This window comes from Betta splendens, unplaced genomic scaffold (assembly GCF_900634795.4).
Source record: "Betta splendens unplaced genomic scaffold, fBetSpl5.4 scaffold_29, whole genome shotgun sequence".
NCBI lineage: Eukaryota > Metazoa > Chordata > Actinopteri > Anabantiformes > Osphronemidae > Betta > Betta splendens.
Window position 1 is genome coordinate 591,793 of NW_026577848.1, and position 13,927 is coordinate 605,719.

Sequence of the window (13,927 nt, forward strand, 5' to 3'; positions counted from 1 at the left end):
ATGACTTTTTCCAGCCAAGAGGAACTGTCTCCAGCTGCAGGCTCAGGTTGAAGATGTGTTGGAGGACACCACAAAGCTGGAGCACAGACTTTCAGCACCTTGGGCTGATTCCATCAGGTCCTGCAGCCTTTGTTGGATGAAGCTTGTTCAGCTCCTTTCTCACCTGATCTGCTGTGACTGTGTGTGAGGTGGGGGTGGATGAGCCCTGTGGGTGATGTGAGGGGGGGCTATCGTGGGCAGTGGGGCGTTTATGGCCCAACCTGGAATCTGTTAAAGAAGGTATTAAGTTGGTGGCCCTGTCTTTGGACCCCTCAGTCACCTGCTGCTGGACTTGTAGCCAGTGATGGTCCTCGTGTCCCTCCACACTTACCCGGTGTTGTTGATCTGAAGCCTGTGTTCCAGTTTCCTCCTCTGAGCCTCCTTCCCCTCCCTGGTTTTGACTGACAGCTCTCTGGACTCTCCTCGCTGCCTCCCTGAATGACCTGAATGCTTTCTTCTTTTCATTCAGGGCGGCTTTGATGTCACGACCGACCCATGGTTTGTTGTTAGGAAAGCAGCGAAAGGTTTTATCAGGTACATGAGTGTCCACGTGAATGTAGGAAGTGACTTGTTGAGGCTGATGTGATTAAAGTCACCAGAGATCATAAAGAAAGCGTCAGGACGTCTGTACTGCAGGTTGGAGACGGCCGTCTGTATGACGTCACACGCAGCGGCAGCGTTCGCAGGGGGGGATGGGATTTCCAGGTATGAAACATTGATACCTGGGTGTTCACCTTAACAATAAACTGGTCTGGTCAAACAACACAGACTCTCTGTATAAACAGGGCCAGAGTGGCCTCCACCTGCTGAGGAGACTGAGGTCCTTTGGTGTGTGCAGACAGCTGCTAAGGACTTTCTATGACACTGTGGTGGCCTCAGTAGTCCTGTATGGAGTTGTGTGCTGGGGGGGCAGTTAAGGCAGAGACAGGAAGACACTCAACAAGCTGGTTCAGAAAGGTTCTGGTTCTGTCCTGGGCTGCACACTGGAGTCCATGGAGGAGGTGGTGGACAGAAGGATGCTGGTAAACTAACATCCATCATGGAGAACCCTCCACCCCCTGCACCACTGTAGAGGCTCTGAGCAGCTCCTTCAGCACCACACTGTTACACCCACAGTGCAGGAAGGAGCTACTGCAGGTCATTCCTCCCACAGACATCAGACTGTACAACACAGCACTACAGTCACACACATTATGTACCCTTGTTGTTGCTGTTGTTCTAGTGTTGTTCTCATACTCAATGGTATTCACTGGTTATAGTATCATTGCCGTGCAATATGAACATTTTACTTGATTTTTTGTACTAAAAATCTTACTTGATGTACTTGATTATGGTTTTATTTTTTCTAGTATAGTTAATACTGCTGTACTGTTTAATGTCTCCTTGCTGCTGTAGACATGGGAATTTCCCCATTGTGGGATGATCTTATCTTATCTTATCTTATCTGCACCTGCAGCTGCTGTGGTAGCTGTGGTTTCTGGCTGTTTGGAGGCAGATGATGCAGCAAAGACAGACCTGGTAATGATTGGGCTTAATGGGAATTATTTATTAATTAACTAATTGGATCAAAGAATCGACTTCCCTGTTTGGCTCTGCCTGCCACCCACAGTGCAGTTCTGACATTCTGCCTGGGAAACAGAACACCTGTTCACACCAGACTCAAAATGTAAAAAAACTAAACATCAACAGAAAACTCCAGGCAGAGGTTGAAGGTCGTCCTCTGGGTTGTGTCACTGGGCACAACCACACTCGTAAGGACGCTCCAGTGAAAAGAGGGTCTGAGCCGTTACAGGTCAGTAAGTTATCGTCACCTGGTGGTCGTGAGAGTCTGTAGGGATGTCTCTACGTCAGAGGGATTTCAACTCCCACCTCCTGCAGAGGCCATGGAAGAGGACTATGGGTCGGCTTCAAGAGATTCTGGCAAATCGCTTGGTTTGAGGATGTCCTTCATTTCTCTGACAGACAACAGGAGGCAGAGACTCACAGGTGGACTACAATGAAAAAACTATACTTATGAAATTATTTTACTTTTCCTCAAAGCACATTCATAAATTCAGTAAAATCTTTAAATTTGAATAAATATGGATCAACATCTTTACTTTTAATCCAGGGAAGTCAAAAATATGACAACAAGATTTTTGCTCCAAAGTCTAATGGTTAGCAAGTCAATTTTAATTTTAGCTGCTTAGTAGAGAATAACACACATACAAGCTGGAATCAACTCAATTACTTTGTGTCGTTGCATCTAGGAACAGCACCATGTAATTTAAGCAGTAAAGATATCAGGAGATGAAAAATGTAAATATTTTACTGGCTCCAACAGATCAGCTGGAGGGAGTGTAGAGCATGATACTACTACTAGCTACATGCTGAAACAAGCAGCTGGAGCCGCAGACAAACTGCTGCTGCAGCTAAAAACCACTTTAACAGGTTTTATGGAATGTTCCCTATTTATGTGCTGCGTCAGACAGTAAGAATTTGTTTCTGTAGACTCACCTGGTTTCCTGCAAATAGAGAGGGGGCGGAGCCACTGTGATCATGTGATCCAGCAAGCAAAGACCAAAGGTGTTCAGGGAGTTCAGACTCTATTTAGAGAAAACAAAGCAGAAGAAGGAAAATTTAATTAAACACCAGGAAGAAGGAGAAAAGTTGCGGAGGTGAGTGTTTAACAACATTACTGTTACTGAGTCTGTTTGTTAATGTGGAGCAGAGATGTCAAACTCAAACCAGCCCCTTGCTGGTTTTCCAACTCTCCTTCCCAGAGCCTGCTGGTTACCTACTGTAGATCAGGTGTGTTGAAGTCAATCAGCAGCTGGATGAGCCGACTGAAAACACCTGTTCAACGTAATCAGAAGGGAGTTGGAAAACCAGCAGGGGCACCGGCCCTGAGGACCTCAGTTTGGAGACACAATCCACTTCTGTCAAACTAACACTGACAAGAATCGGATGTGGGGAGTTGGTGTTCAGGGTCTGGGTCTTGGTTGTTATTTGTCCTGGTTCTGGTTCTGAGCTCACAGTCGGTGGTACTGACCGCTCAGACTGAATGAGGTCCAGAAACATGGTGCTTTTCTGCTTCTGCTGAGTTTCTCCTTTCCTCTTGGTGTTTTGAGTTTTCCAGCGACCACGTTAACTAGTAGCCGACTGATTGCTCGTCATTCTGGTGTCGAATGTTAGTTCTACATAAGTTTGATGCTGAATCAAGCAGCTTTAGTCACAGACAAACTGCTGCTGCAGCTGAAACCCTGTTTAACAGGTATTATGTAATATTCAATTTTATGTGCTGCGTCAGAGATTAAACACAAACTGTCATTATTCATGTGATAATGTAAGAAACAAACATTAATCACTGAAATCAACTAACAAGAAAAATTATAAGGACATAACTTATTAAAACCATGTGGAGATATTATATATATTCTAACTCAGCTTCTTAATAAATCAGTGGTGAAATATCTGCTGATGCTACAAAACAGCTTTATGTTTTAAAGCTACTCATTAGTTGTTCTGTTGTTTGTCTCAGTTAACAGCTTCTCTACATTGGTTACGTTGTGTTAGCAACATTATTTTGTATGAGGCCTCTGATTTCCTGTAAACACAGGCAGAGCCCCAGTGATCAGCTTATCCAGGTACAGGAGCAAACTCTCAGACTGAGGTCCAGAAATGTGATAGTTTTCTGCTTTCCTGTTGGTGTTCTGAGTTTTTCAGTGACCACGTGTGGTGGACATTTTGGAATAAAGGTCGCACAGGGTCAGGGAGACCCAAAGTAGGAGCCGACTGAAGAGCAAGTTTGAGGTCGGTGAACGCCTGTTCAGCCTCAGACGTCCACATGAGGCGGGTGGTGGATGCAGAAGACGTCTGCATCAGAGCTCTAAACGGAGCCTCCAAGACGGCGCAGTTAGGAATGAAATTCCTGCAATAAGAGCACATGCCTAAAAAGGACATAAGCTGTTTGTATGTGCATGGTTTAGGCAGGTTCTGAATAGCTTCAGCTCTTTTAGGTGAAATGGATTTCCCTTCAGCGGTGATGATGTGACCTAGGAAGGTAACTTCAGTCTGAACAAACTGTAATTTAGACAGACTTGCTCTGTGGCCTGCAGCATGCAGGTGTTTCAGCAGCTTGATCGTGTCTGCTTTGCAAGTTTCCTGATCCTCAGTGCAGATCATCAAGTCGTCAACGTACTGCAGCAGGCCGGTGCCTGGGGACAAGACAAGATCATCCAGGCTGTCTTTCAGTGCCATATTGTAGATTGTAGGGCTTTCTGAATACCCCTGACACAGTCTGGTAAAGGTGTATGATTTTCCGTTAAATTCAAAAGCAAACCAGAATTGACTGTCTTTGTGAATGGGCACGCTGAAAAAAGCATTGGCCAAATCAATTACTGAAAAAAAATTTAGCCTTGGGCAGAACCTGAGAAAGAATGATGTAGGGGTTCGGTACCGTAGGCGCGCGTGGTTGGACCACCGCATTTACTGCTTGCAGATCCTGGACAAACCTCCATTCTGTTGGCTGTCCTTTGTCTCTGATTTTCTTAACTGGGAGTGGAGTCCTCACTGGAGAGTTGTCACATGGGACGACGACTCCTGCTTTCAACAGAGAGTTAAACACCGGTGTTATTCCTTCAATTGCTTCTCTCCTTAAAGAGTATTGCTGTTTGCATGGTCTGTAGTCATTGGTCAGGCTGTTGCTGTTGATCATGCTGTCCACCCTGCCCGGCCCTCCTGCTGACGTAGAAGGAGTCCAGGTCGGGATTCACCTTGATCGCGCTCAGCTCTGCAAAGGGATACAAAGCAGAAACAGTGGGAGCGCTCTGTTTCTCATCATGTTATGTATGTGTGTGTGGTGGCAGCGTGCAGACTTCCACAGAGTTGTTATCTTTTCTGCCAGCTACGTCACCACTCATCCTTTCTCCCTCCTAACTCTTTTTGGCATTTCAGTCTTTCCCTGCGTTCTGATTCTTTAACCCAAATCTCAAGGCATCTGTTGTTTAATTCAATTTCCTCCAAAGTTTTAACTTTGATTATTTTATATTTACGGAGCTGTTTCTCCTTCTCTTCTAATTTTTCTTTTAAAGCGCGTATGTCCTTCACACTGAGTGAACCACCTTGAAACCCATAATGTTTTGTCCACTTCCCCCTGCAAACGCGCTCCGTATTACTTGTCCACTCCCTTTGGACTGCGCTCAGATCTGCACACTGGTCTGTATCCTCAGTACAGACAGAAAGCTCGGTTCCACGAGCCAACCCTTAGCAACCACCGTCTCGGTCACCAGGGCAGACTTTGACCTTATTACCTTTACCCGAATATTAGATTATAAAATTGAAAATTTAATTTCTAATAATACATTTTGGATGTTTTCAGCCAAATAGTCATTTTAAAAATATTCAGGCACCACGGCCGACGTGCTTCCAGCACAAAGCTCCTCTGTGTAATCCCTCACAGACACCTGGCCGCAACCGGCAGACCAGGTCGCAGGGAACACAGGAGAGGGAAGACCCCAAATGCACGACCCAACACAGAAGGTACAATTAACATTAACGATTTATTTAAATACAACAAAAACTCACTGCACCGCAGGACTCAGTTCAACACAAAGGAAGAACTAAAAATCACTGCATTGCAGGAAAACGATAAACAACCTAATTCACTATCTAAAACTAAACGCTCCGTGCACTACGGGCAAAATCCTAAACATGAAACATAAGACCTAAACATGAAACATAAGACACTCACAAACTTACGTGGTGGGACAGGACTAATGTGCGGACTAACTAATTACACAGGAAATTAAAAAATTCAGACCCACACCAAAGTCCCAAGAGCGCCTCTAGCGGCGCGGAGGCTGAATGTCACAGAAAGGAGCCAGAGACCAGGGGTAAAAGGCAGACACAGGCCATAAACAATCGGTCAGTCAAACACAACATTAGATGTCAGCACTTAATGTGCGACCGAACCTTGAGAGGGAGAGAGATTGTTTGTCTAAAAATGTTCCGTTCTGAGTCTAATCAACCAGAATGCATGGTTGCTATACAGAGTCAGAAATGAACACAAGAAGCATAAAAGTACAATTTTTCCATTACACCACTTTAACTGTGACGCGTTCAGCTGTTGGAAGCAGGAAGCAGCACATTGACTTCTCCATCACTACAGGATCTAAACAAACTGATGTAAACAGTGTTTCCCATACTTAGGAGTACAAAAAAGAATTTATAGGGGTGTCTGATTTAGATTTGTGTTAAACATCAAACTGTTTTCAGATACTACTATCTGAATAGATAGATGTTTTGTTAAGCAGATCAGTTTCACTTCTTTCTTGTCTGTGATGTGTGGACAGACCAGGTGAGCTGCTGGACACTGAGGTTCTGAAACAGTGAGTGAGGAAACCGGGCTCTGCTGGGTTTAAACCTTCTGTATGTGCTGGTGACCAGTTCACCTTCATCACACTTTATGTTAGAAAAAGCTCTTAGAAGCGGTTCCTTCAGTCAGTTCTGTAAAACACTTGAACACAGTTCACACTCCATTTAAAAGTGAAATCATTCTAGAACCATGTTGGACAGAGTGTTGCTGTTGAGCTCTGATGCTCTTCACGCATTTGTGGGAGATAAGGACTGATCCACAGACAGAATCCATCCAGTTCTATCTAAGCAAAGATAGAGAAAAGTCCCAGAACGCCAGCAGACGAGCTTCCAAGTCAGAGAGTTCCCTTTAATCCATGTTCATACTGGTATAACTCATGTCCACAATACTTCCAGTCAGATGATATGAAGCTGTGTTGATTCATCTCCTTTGGCAGAAAAAACAGCTGAAAGTTCTTTAACTCGTTACAGAAGTTCCCCTGAATCTTGTAGGATGCTTTGCTTTCACTCTTCTGTCCAGTTCATCACAAACCACCTGGAGTAGCTTTAAGTCTGGACAATGCCGTAAAACTATAGCCCGGAAGAAACAAAACATAATGAAGAATTTTAATAGAATTTTTGGTAGCAGTTCAATCCAAAAGCATTAAACTACTGTTGGGCAATGATTAAAATCATTAATAGCGATTAACAAAAAAAATAGTATATTGTATGGTATATTCCTTGTAGTATAGTAAATAGTATATTGCTTATTTTTATTTCACTACTACTCTCCGGTGAGAGCAACGGTTGTCCTTTTTTATAGACACCTTTTATCTTTCTCATTTTATCTGTGTCACGGCTTCCGAGGTAGCGGACCCACATGCACAGCGAAGACAAAGCTTGAGTGGTAACGCAGTTTACTTAATTCGTGGTCAGGCAAACGAAGGTCAATACACAGGGCAGGCAAGTACAGTACAGACAGGGTTTAGACAAGCGGGGTGGTCACAAGGCAGGCTAGGGTTAACTCATGGCAAGACAGGATCATAGACGAGGCAAGAGTCAGGGTCAGGAGAAGCAAGGTCATACACAGGTTCAAGATCATGAGAATACACGCTGGATTGCTGGCTAATACACATAGACAATCTGGCAACCGGTTGGTGTGAGAGGTGGTGCTTAAGTAGTGGCAATTGATGGTTAGATGGGGAACAGGTGTGTGGTCTGGAGCAGGAAGTAAAGCTGGCAGTAACTAATAATGGCTGAGGCAGGAAGTGACAATAACATAAAACCGGAAATGAACATAAACAATGGTGCAGTGAATGAGTCCATGACAATCTGCTCTCGGCTCTATTCGCTTACAGTTCAGTGAGATCTGCAGCGGTTTTAGGCCCCACCCCCAAATGCTCTAATTGGTTAAGAAGCGTATCTCAGGCCAGTACCGATCAACCGCCTGGTCCTTCAGTGACCCATCGTTTGTCTGTAACTGTATTCAGAGCCAGTGAGCAACGGACATTACAAATATTATTAATAAAAAGAAACTGCATTAACACGTATCGTCGGCATCAACGGCGTCTTGCGTTAACGCGTGATACCTAGACCTTACCTAGAATTACATAAAACTAAATTTTAGTCTCTGCACCGTTTAATGTACTCCGCAATTAGAGTCAGAATCATTGTGTGAGTCAAGTTACATCTCTGTGATTTACTGAGTTCATGTCAATGTGATCAGACTGGTTGTGGTCCCTGACAGAAGTAGAGCAGCTGGTGCAGCTTCCTCTGCCTCCCACTGTCTGACTGCATCCAGCTGACACTGATATGAACCACAGAAGAAGAGATTAGTGGAGGAGCAGCTGATGATGATGAAGGAGGATTTCAGTTGATGTGCAGATCAACGATTTGTGTTTCTTCTCCACATGAAGGTAGAAAGTGTGAATCCAGCAGCATGAATCAGTGTGAGGACAGAGAGGAGGGAGCCCCTCCCTCTAAAACCAGTCTGTGTGGGGACCACGAGAACCAGAACAAAGCTCAGAGGTGATGATTCTGTCTCCAAGTCACACACACATCACTGATTTACTGTTACTGCTCATTTAGGACTCAGTGTGTGAGAGTCCCATCTATCAGGTCCCATCAGAGACGAGGATCTGCTGAACCTGGACCTAGAGCCAGCTGTGTGTCCTTCAAGAGCGACCGGTCGAAACCCCATTTTATTGATTTTAAAGACCAACCTGTATCAGAATCACAGTGAGTTGTTGTCACTTTGAATCATTCTGATTAGTCTGATGTAAACTTTCTCTGATGATAAACATTTATGTTGTTTCCATTTGTTGATCTGGTTGCTTTGTGTTTGAAGTGTTGATGGTGTGGTGGAAATTTTCCATATAGAAACAGATGAGAGAGTTGTCCTTTTGTGGGATTTATTGAAATAATAAAGAAAATAAAAATAATGGGGAAAGCAAAATAAAAAGCATGGATGTTGATCGTGCACATCAACAAACCAAAAACCAGCTGGGGAGATCAGTGCACACACCACGAAGGTGTGATGCAAAGAGCCCACGATCCTCAAGTTGCTTCTGCCTTTTAGCTTCTCTGTCTGACTAGGGTGGAATGTCTTTCTAACCCAATCAAATTACATGCACCATCTCCTCCCTGTCGCAGTGTGTGTGAAGATATTTACATTCTCATACCTGCATCGCTGACGTCCAACTATCTGTGAGAAAGGAGCACCAAGTCTCAACAGACAGAGACACAACTTCCCGACCTTGGGTTTGGGAGCTAGAGTTGAGAGTCTATCAGGCAGAGACAACCATTGAACAATCTAGGTGAAATGTCAAATGCATACAGTAAGACAAAACAGAATATAAGTCATAAATCATATGATAACTGCATAGAAATAAGGAAGAAACAATTTTTCCCATAACAATGGGAAGGAGAAGCTTTCTTCACTCTGATCATTGATCAAATCTCCATCCAGCAGTAGCTAAAGCTCTGATCCTGTAGAGGGTCTCAGGGGCTGCTCCTCTTCTAATGAAGTGCTGACGTCAAAGGAAGCAGCTGATCATCTCTGATCAAATCTGTTTATTGACGTCTCTACATGAAGGTTTTGGTCAAATGTCTTGAAGCTTCTTCACTTGCAGCAGTAAATTGAAGTTACTACTGGAGACTTGTTGTGATGTTGTTGCAGTGGAGACAACTGTTTGTCCCCAGTGTCGACACCAGAGCCAACGTCCAACAATGAATGAATGTAGGAAGTAGTTAACTGTTCCTAGTTCAACGTATTCCCACCGGGAGCTGCCCAGTACAACAACTCTGATCCCAACACCACCACTACAGGGAGTCTCTGACTCACTGCTCACATCCAACATCACTTCATGGACCTTTACCTTGTGTGTGTCTCTGTGTGGACTCATTCTTCATGGTTCCTCCACAGAGTGGACCAGCAGAGCTCAGAGGTTCCCAGTGCTCAGTCTGTCCAGCAGCACCAAACACAGATGGACTCCATATTTATGGTCTGTACATGTACAACTACTACTGTTCATGTGTTGTGTTCAATCATCTCCATGCTGCACTTTTTAGACCAGTGGATGTCAGTGTGTCCAACATGGATCTGATGTTTGGCTCCATGGTTTTAGTTGGATCAGGTCATTCATATAGTTTCTGTTCCAGCTGCTGGAGGAAAACATTGTCACGTTTGTGAAGAAGGAGCTAAAGAAGATGCAGAGGGTTCTGAGTCCAGATTACCCAGAATGCTTAGAGAGTCAGAGGGAGGATGAGGAGGAGTTGGGTGGTGAGGATGAAGAGCAGAGGGAGAGCAGCAGAGACGCGTTTCTAAAGATCACAGTGAACTTCCTGAGGAGGATGAAGCAGGAAGAGCTGGCTGACTGTCTGCAGAGTAAGAGGTTTTATCTCAACATTTAACATCACAGACACAATCACACATTTACTGATGTGTTGGAGGTTAAGGTTGTTAAATCTGGACCAGAATTTAATAATCAGATACAGCAAAGTTCTTCTCTTCAGTAGTTCTAGTGTTTCAAGCTCTTTCATAATTTTCGATAACACAAACCCTTGAATAAATGAATCAGACATTTGTGACTCCTCACACTTTGCCTTCTTTGTATTTTGTTAGAACCAGATCCAATGGTTCCAGTACCAGAGCTACGGTTCATCACATATTACCAGCAGATGCTTCAATCAAACCTCCAAGACCAGTTTCTCTGTGTGAAACCAGGCTGGTCAGAAGTCGACCAACGTCTGGATGACATCTACACAGAGCTGTACATCACAGCTGGGCCGGATTCACACATCAACACACAGCATGAGGTCCAACAGCTTGAGACGACACAGCAGAAGCAAAGATCAGCAGAGGAGCCAGTGAAGCCCAGTGACCTGTTCAAACATCCCCCTGGTAAATACAGACGCATCAGAACAGTGTTGACCAATGGAATCGCTGGGATTGGAAAAACAGTCCTTGTTCACAAGTTTATGTTGGACTGGACCCAACAAAGGTCCAATCAAGACGTGCATCTGATTTTCCCCTTCACCTTCCGTCGGCTGAATCCACTGAAGGGACAGAAGTTTAGTTTGTCAGAGCTCATTCATGAATGTATCCCAGAAACTGAGTCCATCAGCCTGGAGGCTCTGAATTACATCTTTACACGTCTACAGTCATCAGGAAACAGCAACTATGACAAGAGCAGCTTCAAACTTCTGTTTGTGTTTGATGGACTGGACGAGAGTCGCCTCCAACTGGACTGTAGCACCAGTGAGAAGGAGACGGGTCAACGTGACGTCACAGAGTCCACCTCAGTGGATGAGCTGCTGACAAACCTCATCAGAGGAAAACTACTACGCTCTGCTCGCATCTGGATCACCACACGACCTGCAGCAGCCAATCAGATTCATGGAGACTTTGTTGAGGTGGTGACGGAGGTCAGAGGGTTCACTGACCCACAGAAGGAGGAGTTCTTCAGTAAGAGATTCACAGATGAGGAGCAGAGCAACACAATCATGTCCCACATCAAGACGGCACGAAGCCTCCACATCATGTGCCACATCCCAGTCTTCTGCTGGATCACTGCTACGGTTCTGGAGGATCTGCTGGAAACCAGAGAGGGAGGAGAGCTGCCCAAGACCCTGACGGAGATGTACGCAGAGTTCCTGCGGTTTCAGATGGATCGGACTAAAGACAAGTACGGACCAGAACAGAGCAGCAACTACATCAAGTCATTGGCTAAACTGGCTTTTAAGCAGCTGCTAAAGGGAAACTTGATCTTCTATGAGGAAGATCTGAAAGAGAGCGGCATCGATGTCAGAGGAGCCTCAGTGTGTTCAGGAGTGTTCACAGAGATCTTTAAACAGGAGCGAGGGAGGAAAAACAAAGACAAGATGTTCAGCTTTGTTCATCTGAGCGTTCAGGAGTTTCTGGCTGCTGTTCACATGATGCTCTGTTACACCAACGGGAAGATGGAGGAACTGGAGGAGTTTCTGAGGAAAGACTGTGATGATGATGATGATGATGATGATGATGATGATGATGATGATGATGATGATGATGATGATGATGATGATGATGATGATGATGATTCATTTCAGGATGTTGTTCTGAGTAGAACCATGTTTAAATCCCTCCTCAGTCCAAGTGGCCACCTGGACCTGTTTGTTCGCTTCCTTCATGGCCTCTGTCTGGAGTCCAACCAGAGAATCTTAGGAGGTTTGCTGCTTCACACAGAGAACAGTCCAGAAACCATCCAGAGAATCATCAACAACCTGAAGGAGATGAATAGTGATGAAATCTCTCCAGACAGAAGCATTAACATCTTCCACTGTCTGATGGAGATGAACGACCACTCAGTCCATCAGCAGATCCAAGAGTTCCTGAAGTCACAGAACAGATCAGAGGAACTCTCCTTGATCCAGTGCTCAGCTCTGGCCTACATGCTGCAGATGTCAGAGGAGGTTCTGGATGAGTTGGACCTGAACAAGTACAAAACATCATGGGAGGGACGACTGAGACTGATTCCAGCTGTGAGGAACTGCAGAAAGTTTAAGTAAGTCCAACGTTAATGTGATTATTAATATTCTACAGCAACATGAAGCTGAAGCCTCAGTGTTAAAAAGAAACACTTCACAAAGAATCTAAAAGTTCTCAGAGTGAAAACATCAACTACTGGTTCCTAGAAAATGTCTTTGTTGAGGATCAGATCACATCAGCTGTAAAGTTAGTGAACATCAGGAACTCCTGTCTTTCTTTGCTCGATGGAGCTTTGAGTTTGTGTCACAGACACTTCACATTTATAGACTTTATATTTTCTGTCATCACAGACTTTCTAGATGTGGACTCACAGAGACTCACTGTGAAGTTGTGGCCTCAGCTCTGAAGTCCAACCCGTCACATCTGACACATCTGAACCTGAGTAACAACATCCTGCAGGACTCAGTGAAGGTTCTGTGTGCTGGACTGGAGAGTCCTCACTGTCGACTGGAGACTCTGAGGTCAGTGTTTTTCCTGGTTCATGTCTCAGCAGCAGTTTTTCAGCTAATCACTTTAAACATCTCCACTTGAATCTAGAATGAAAAGAGACTCATATGTGTCAGAAACCTGCAGGAATAATTCACAGTTTGTTGTACAGTGTATGTAGTTCTTGAAAAGAGGTTTGTGATGTATTTTTCTTTAAATGTGACACAGCAGCACAGACTCAGAGTAAATCATGTCTCCACATGTTTGAAGGATCTTTAGTGGCGTCTGATTCGTCTCCATCAACAGGCGACACTTCAACCTGTGTGTGATGCTTCCTGTCAGACAATGATGTCACTTTGTAGAGACACAAGCAGGAAACAGGAGCATGAATATGAGGCTGCAGACATGTTGCTACAGAAGGTTCTAGGTTCCATGTAGAACCAGAGGAGAGAACATCCATCTGACTGGGATCAGTTCTAAAGATGATTCACTTCATCAATAATGGTCAGTTTGGAGTTTGATCCAAACATTAGTCTGAACATTTTCCATCAGACGACACAGAATAGTTCAGATTTAGAGAGAAGACGATGAATGAAAGGAACCAGATGAAGTCTTTGATCCAACACGTGTGGTTTTCTACTGGTTCCAGCAGCAGCTTGTGATTCAGTGCTGACATCAACAGGTGTATGAATGTTGTGTTGACATGTGGATGATGTGTAGAAGCTGAGATCGTGACGACACAACAACACAAGCACAAAGTCACTCTGCTCATTTTAGACTAAACATCAGTGATCAGGACAAATCTGAATCAATATTAATGCTTTGATCCACGTCTGTGATTCTTTATTCAGATTGAGAGGCTGCAGTTTGTCAGAGATCAGCTGTGATTCTCTGGTCTCAGCTCTGATGTCCAAGCCGTCACATCTGACACAACTGGACCTGAGAGGAAACAAGCTGCAGGATTCAGGAGTGAAGCATCTGTGTGGTTTTCTGGAGAGTCGTCACTGTCGACTGGAGACTTTGAGGTCAGACTCCATGTTTTAGTTCTGTGTGAGTTTAATGTGATGTGAACTGTAGCAGGTTTATAATGAGGTCAAATCA

General features: G+C 44.4%; 2 protein-coding genes across 9 annotated transcripts in view; one reads left to right on the forward strand and one right to left on the reverse strand.

Annotated features, from left to right (window-relative positions):
• The window catches only part of LOC129603748 (uncharacterized), a 151,362-nt gene that overhangs the window by 107,228 nt on the left and 30,207 nt on the right, over positions 1-13,927 (reverse strand). The window lies entirely within an intron of this gene.
• LOC121202064 (NACHT, LRR and PYD domains-containing protein 12-like) overlaps positions 1-13,927 on the forward strand; it is a 290,159-nt gene that overhangs the window by 91,159 nt on the left and 185,073 nt on the right. For 3 of the 8 annotated variants that reach the window (XM_055506698.1, XM_055506697.1, XM_055506700.1), the window contains 5 exons: positions 9,797-9,875; positions 10,033-10,258; positions 10,496-12,416; positions 12,691-12,861; positions 13,678-13,851. The exons of 2 other annotated variants lie outside the window; for them this stretch is intronic. In XM_055506698.1, coding sequence (XP_055362673.1) covers positions 9,797-9,875; positions 10,033-10,258; positions 10,496-12,416; positions 12,691-12,861; positions 13,678-13,851 — 2,571 coding nt within the window. Of the gene's footprint in view, positions 1-2,573; positions 2,697-4,190; positions 5,560-5,664; positions 8,401-8,490; positions 8,611-9,796; positions 9,876-10,032; positions 10,259-10,495; positions 12,417-12,690; positions 12,862-13,677; positions 13,852-13,927 lie in introns of those variants that run through there. 3 more of the 8 variants (XM_055506703.1, XM_055506702.1, XM_055506701.1) reach the window with 3 other exon arrangements.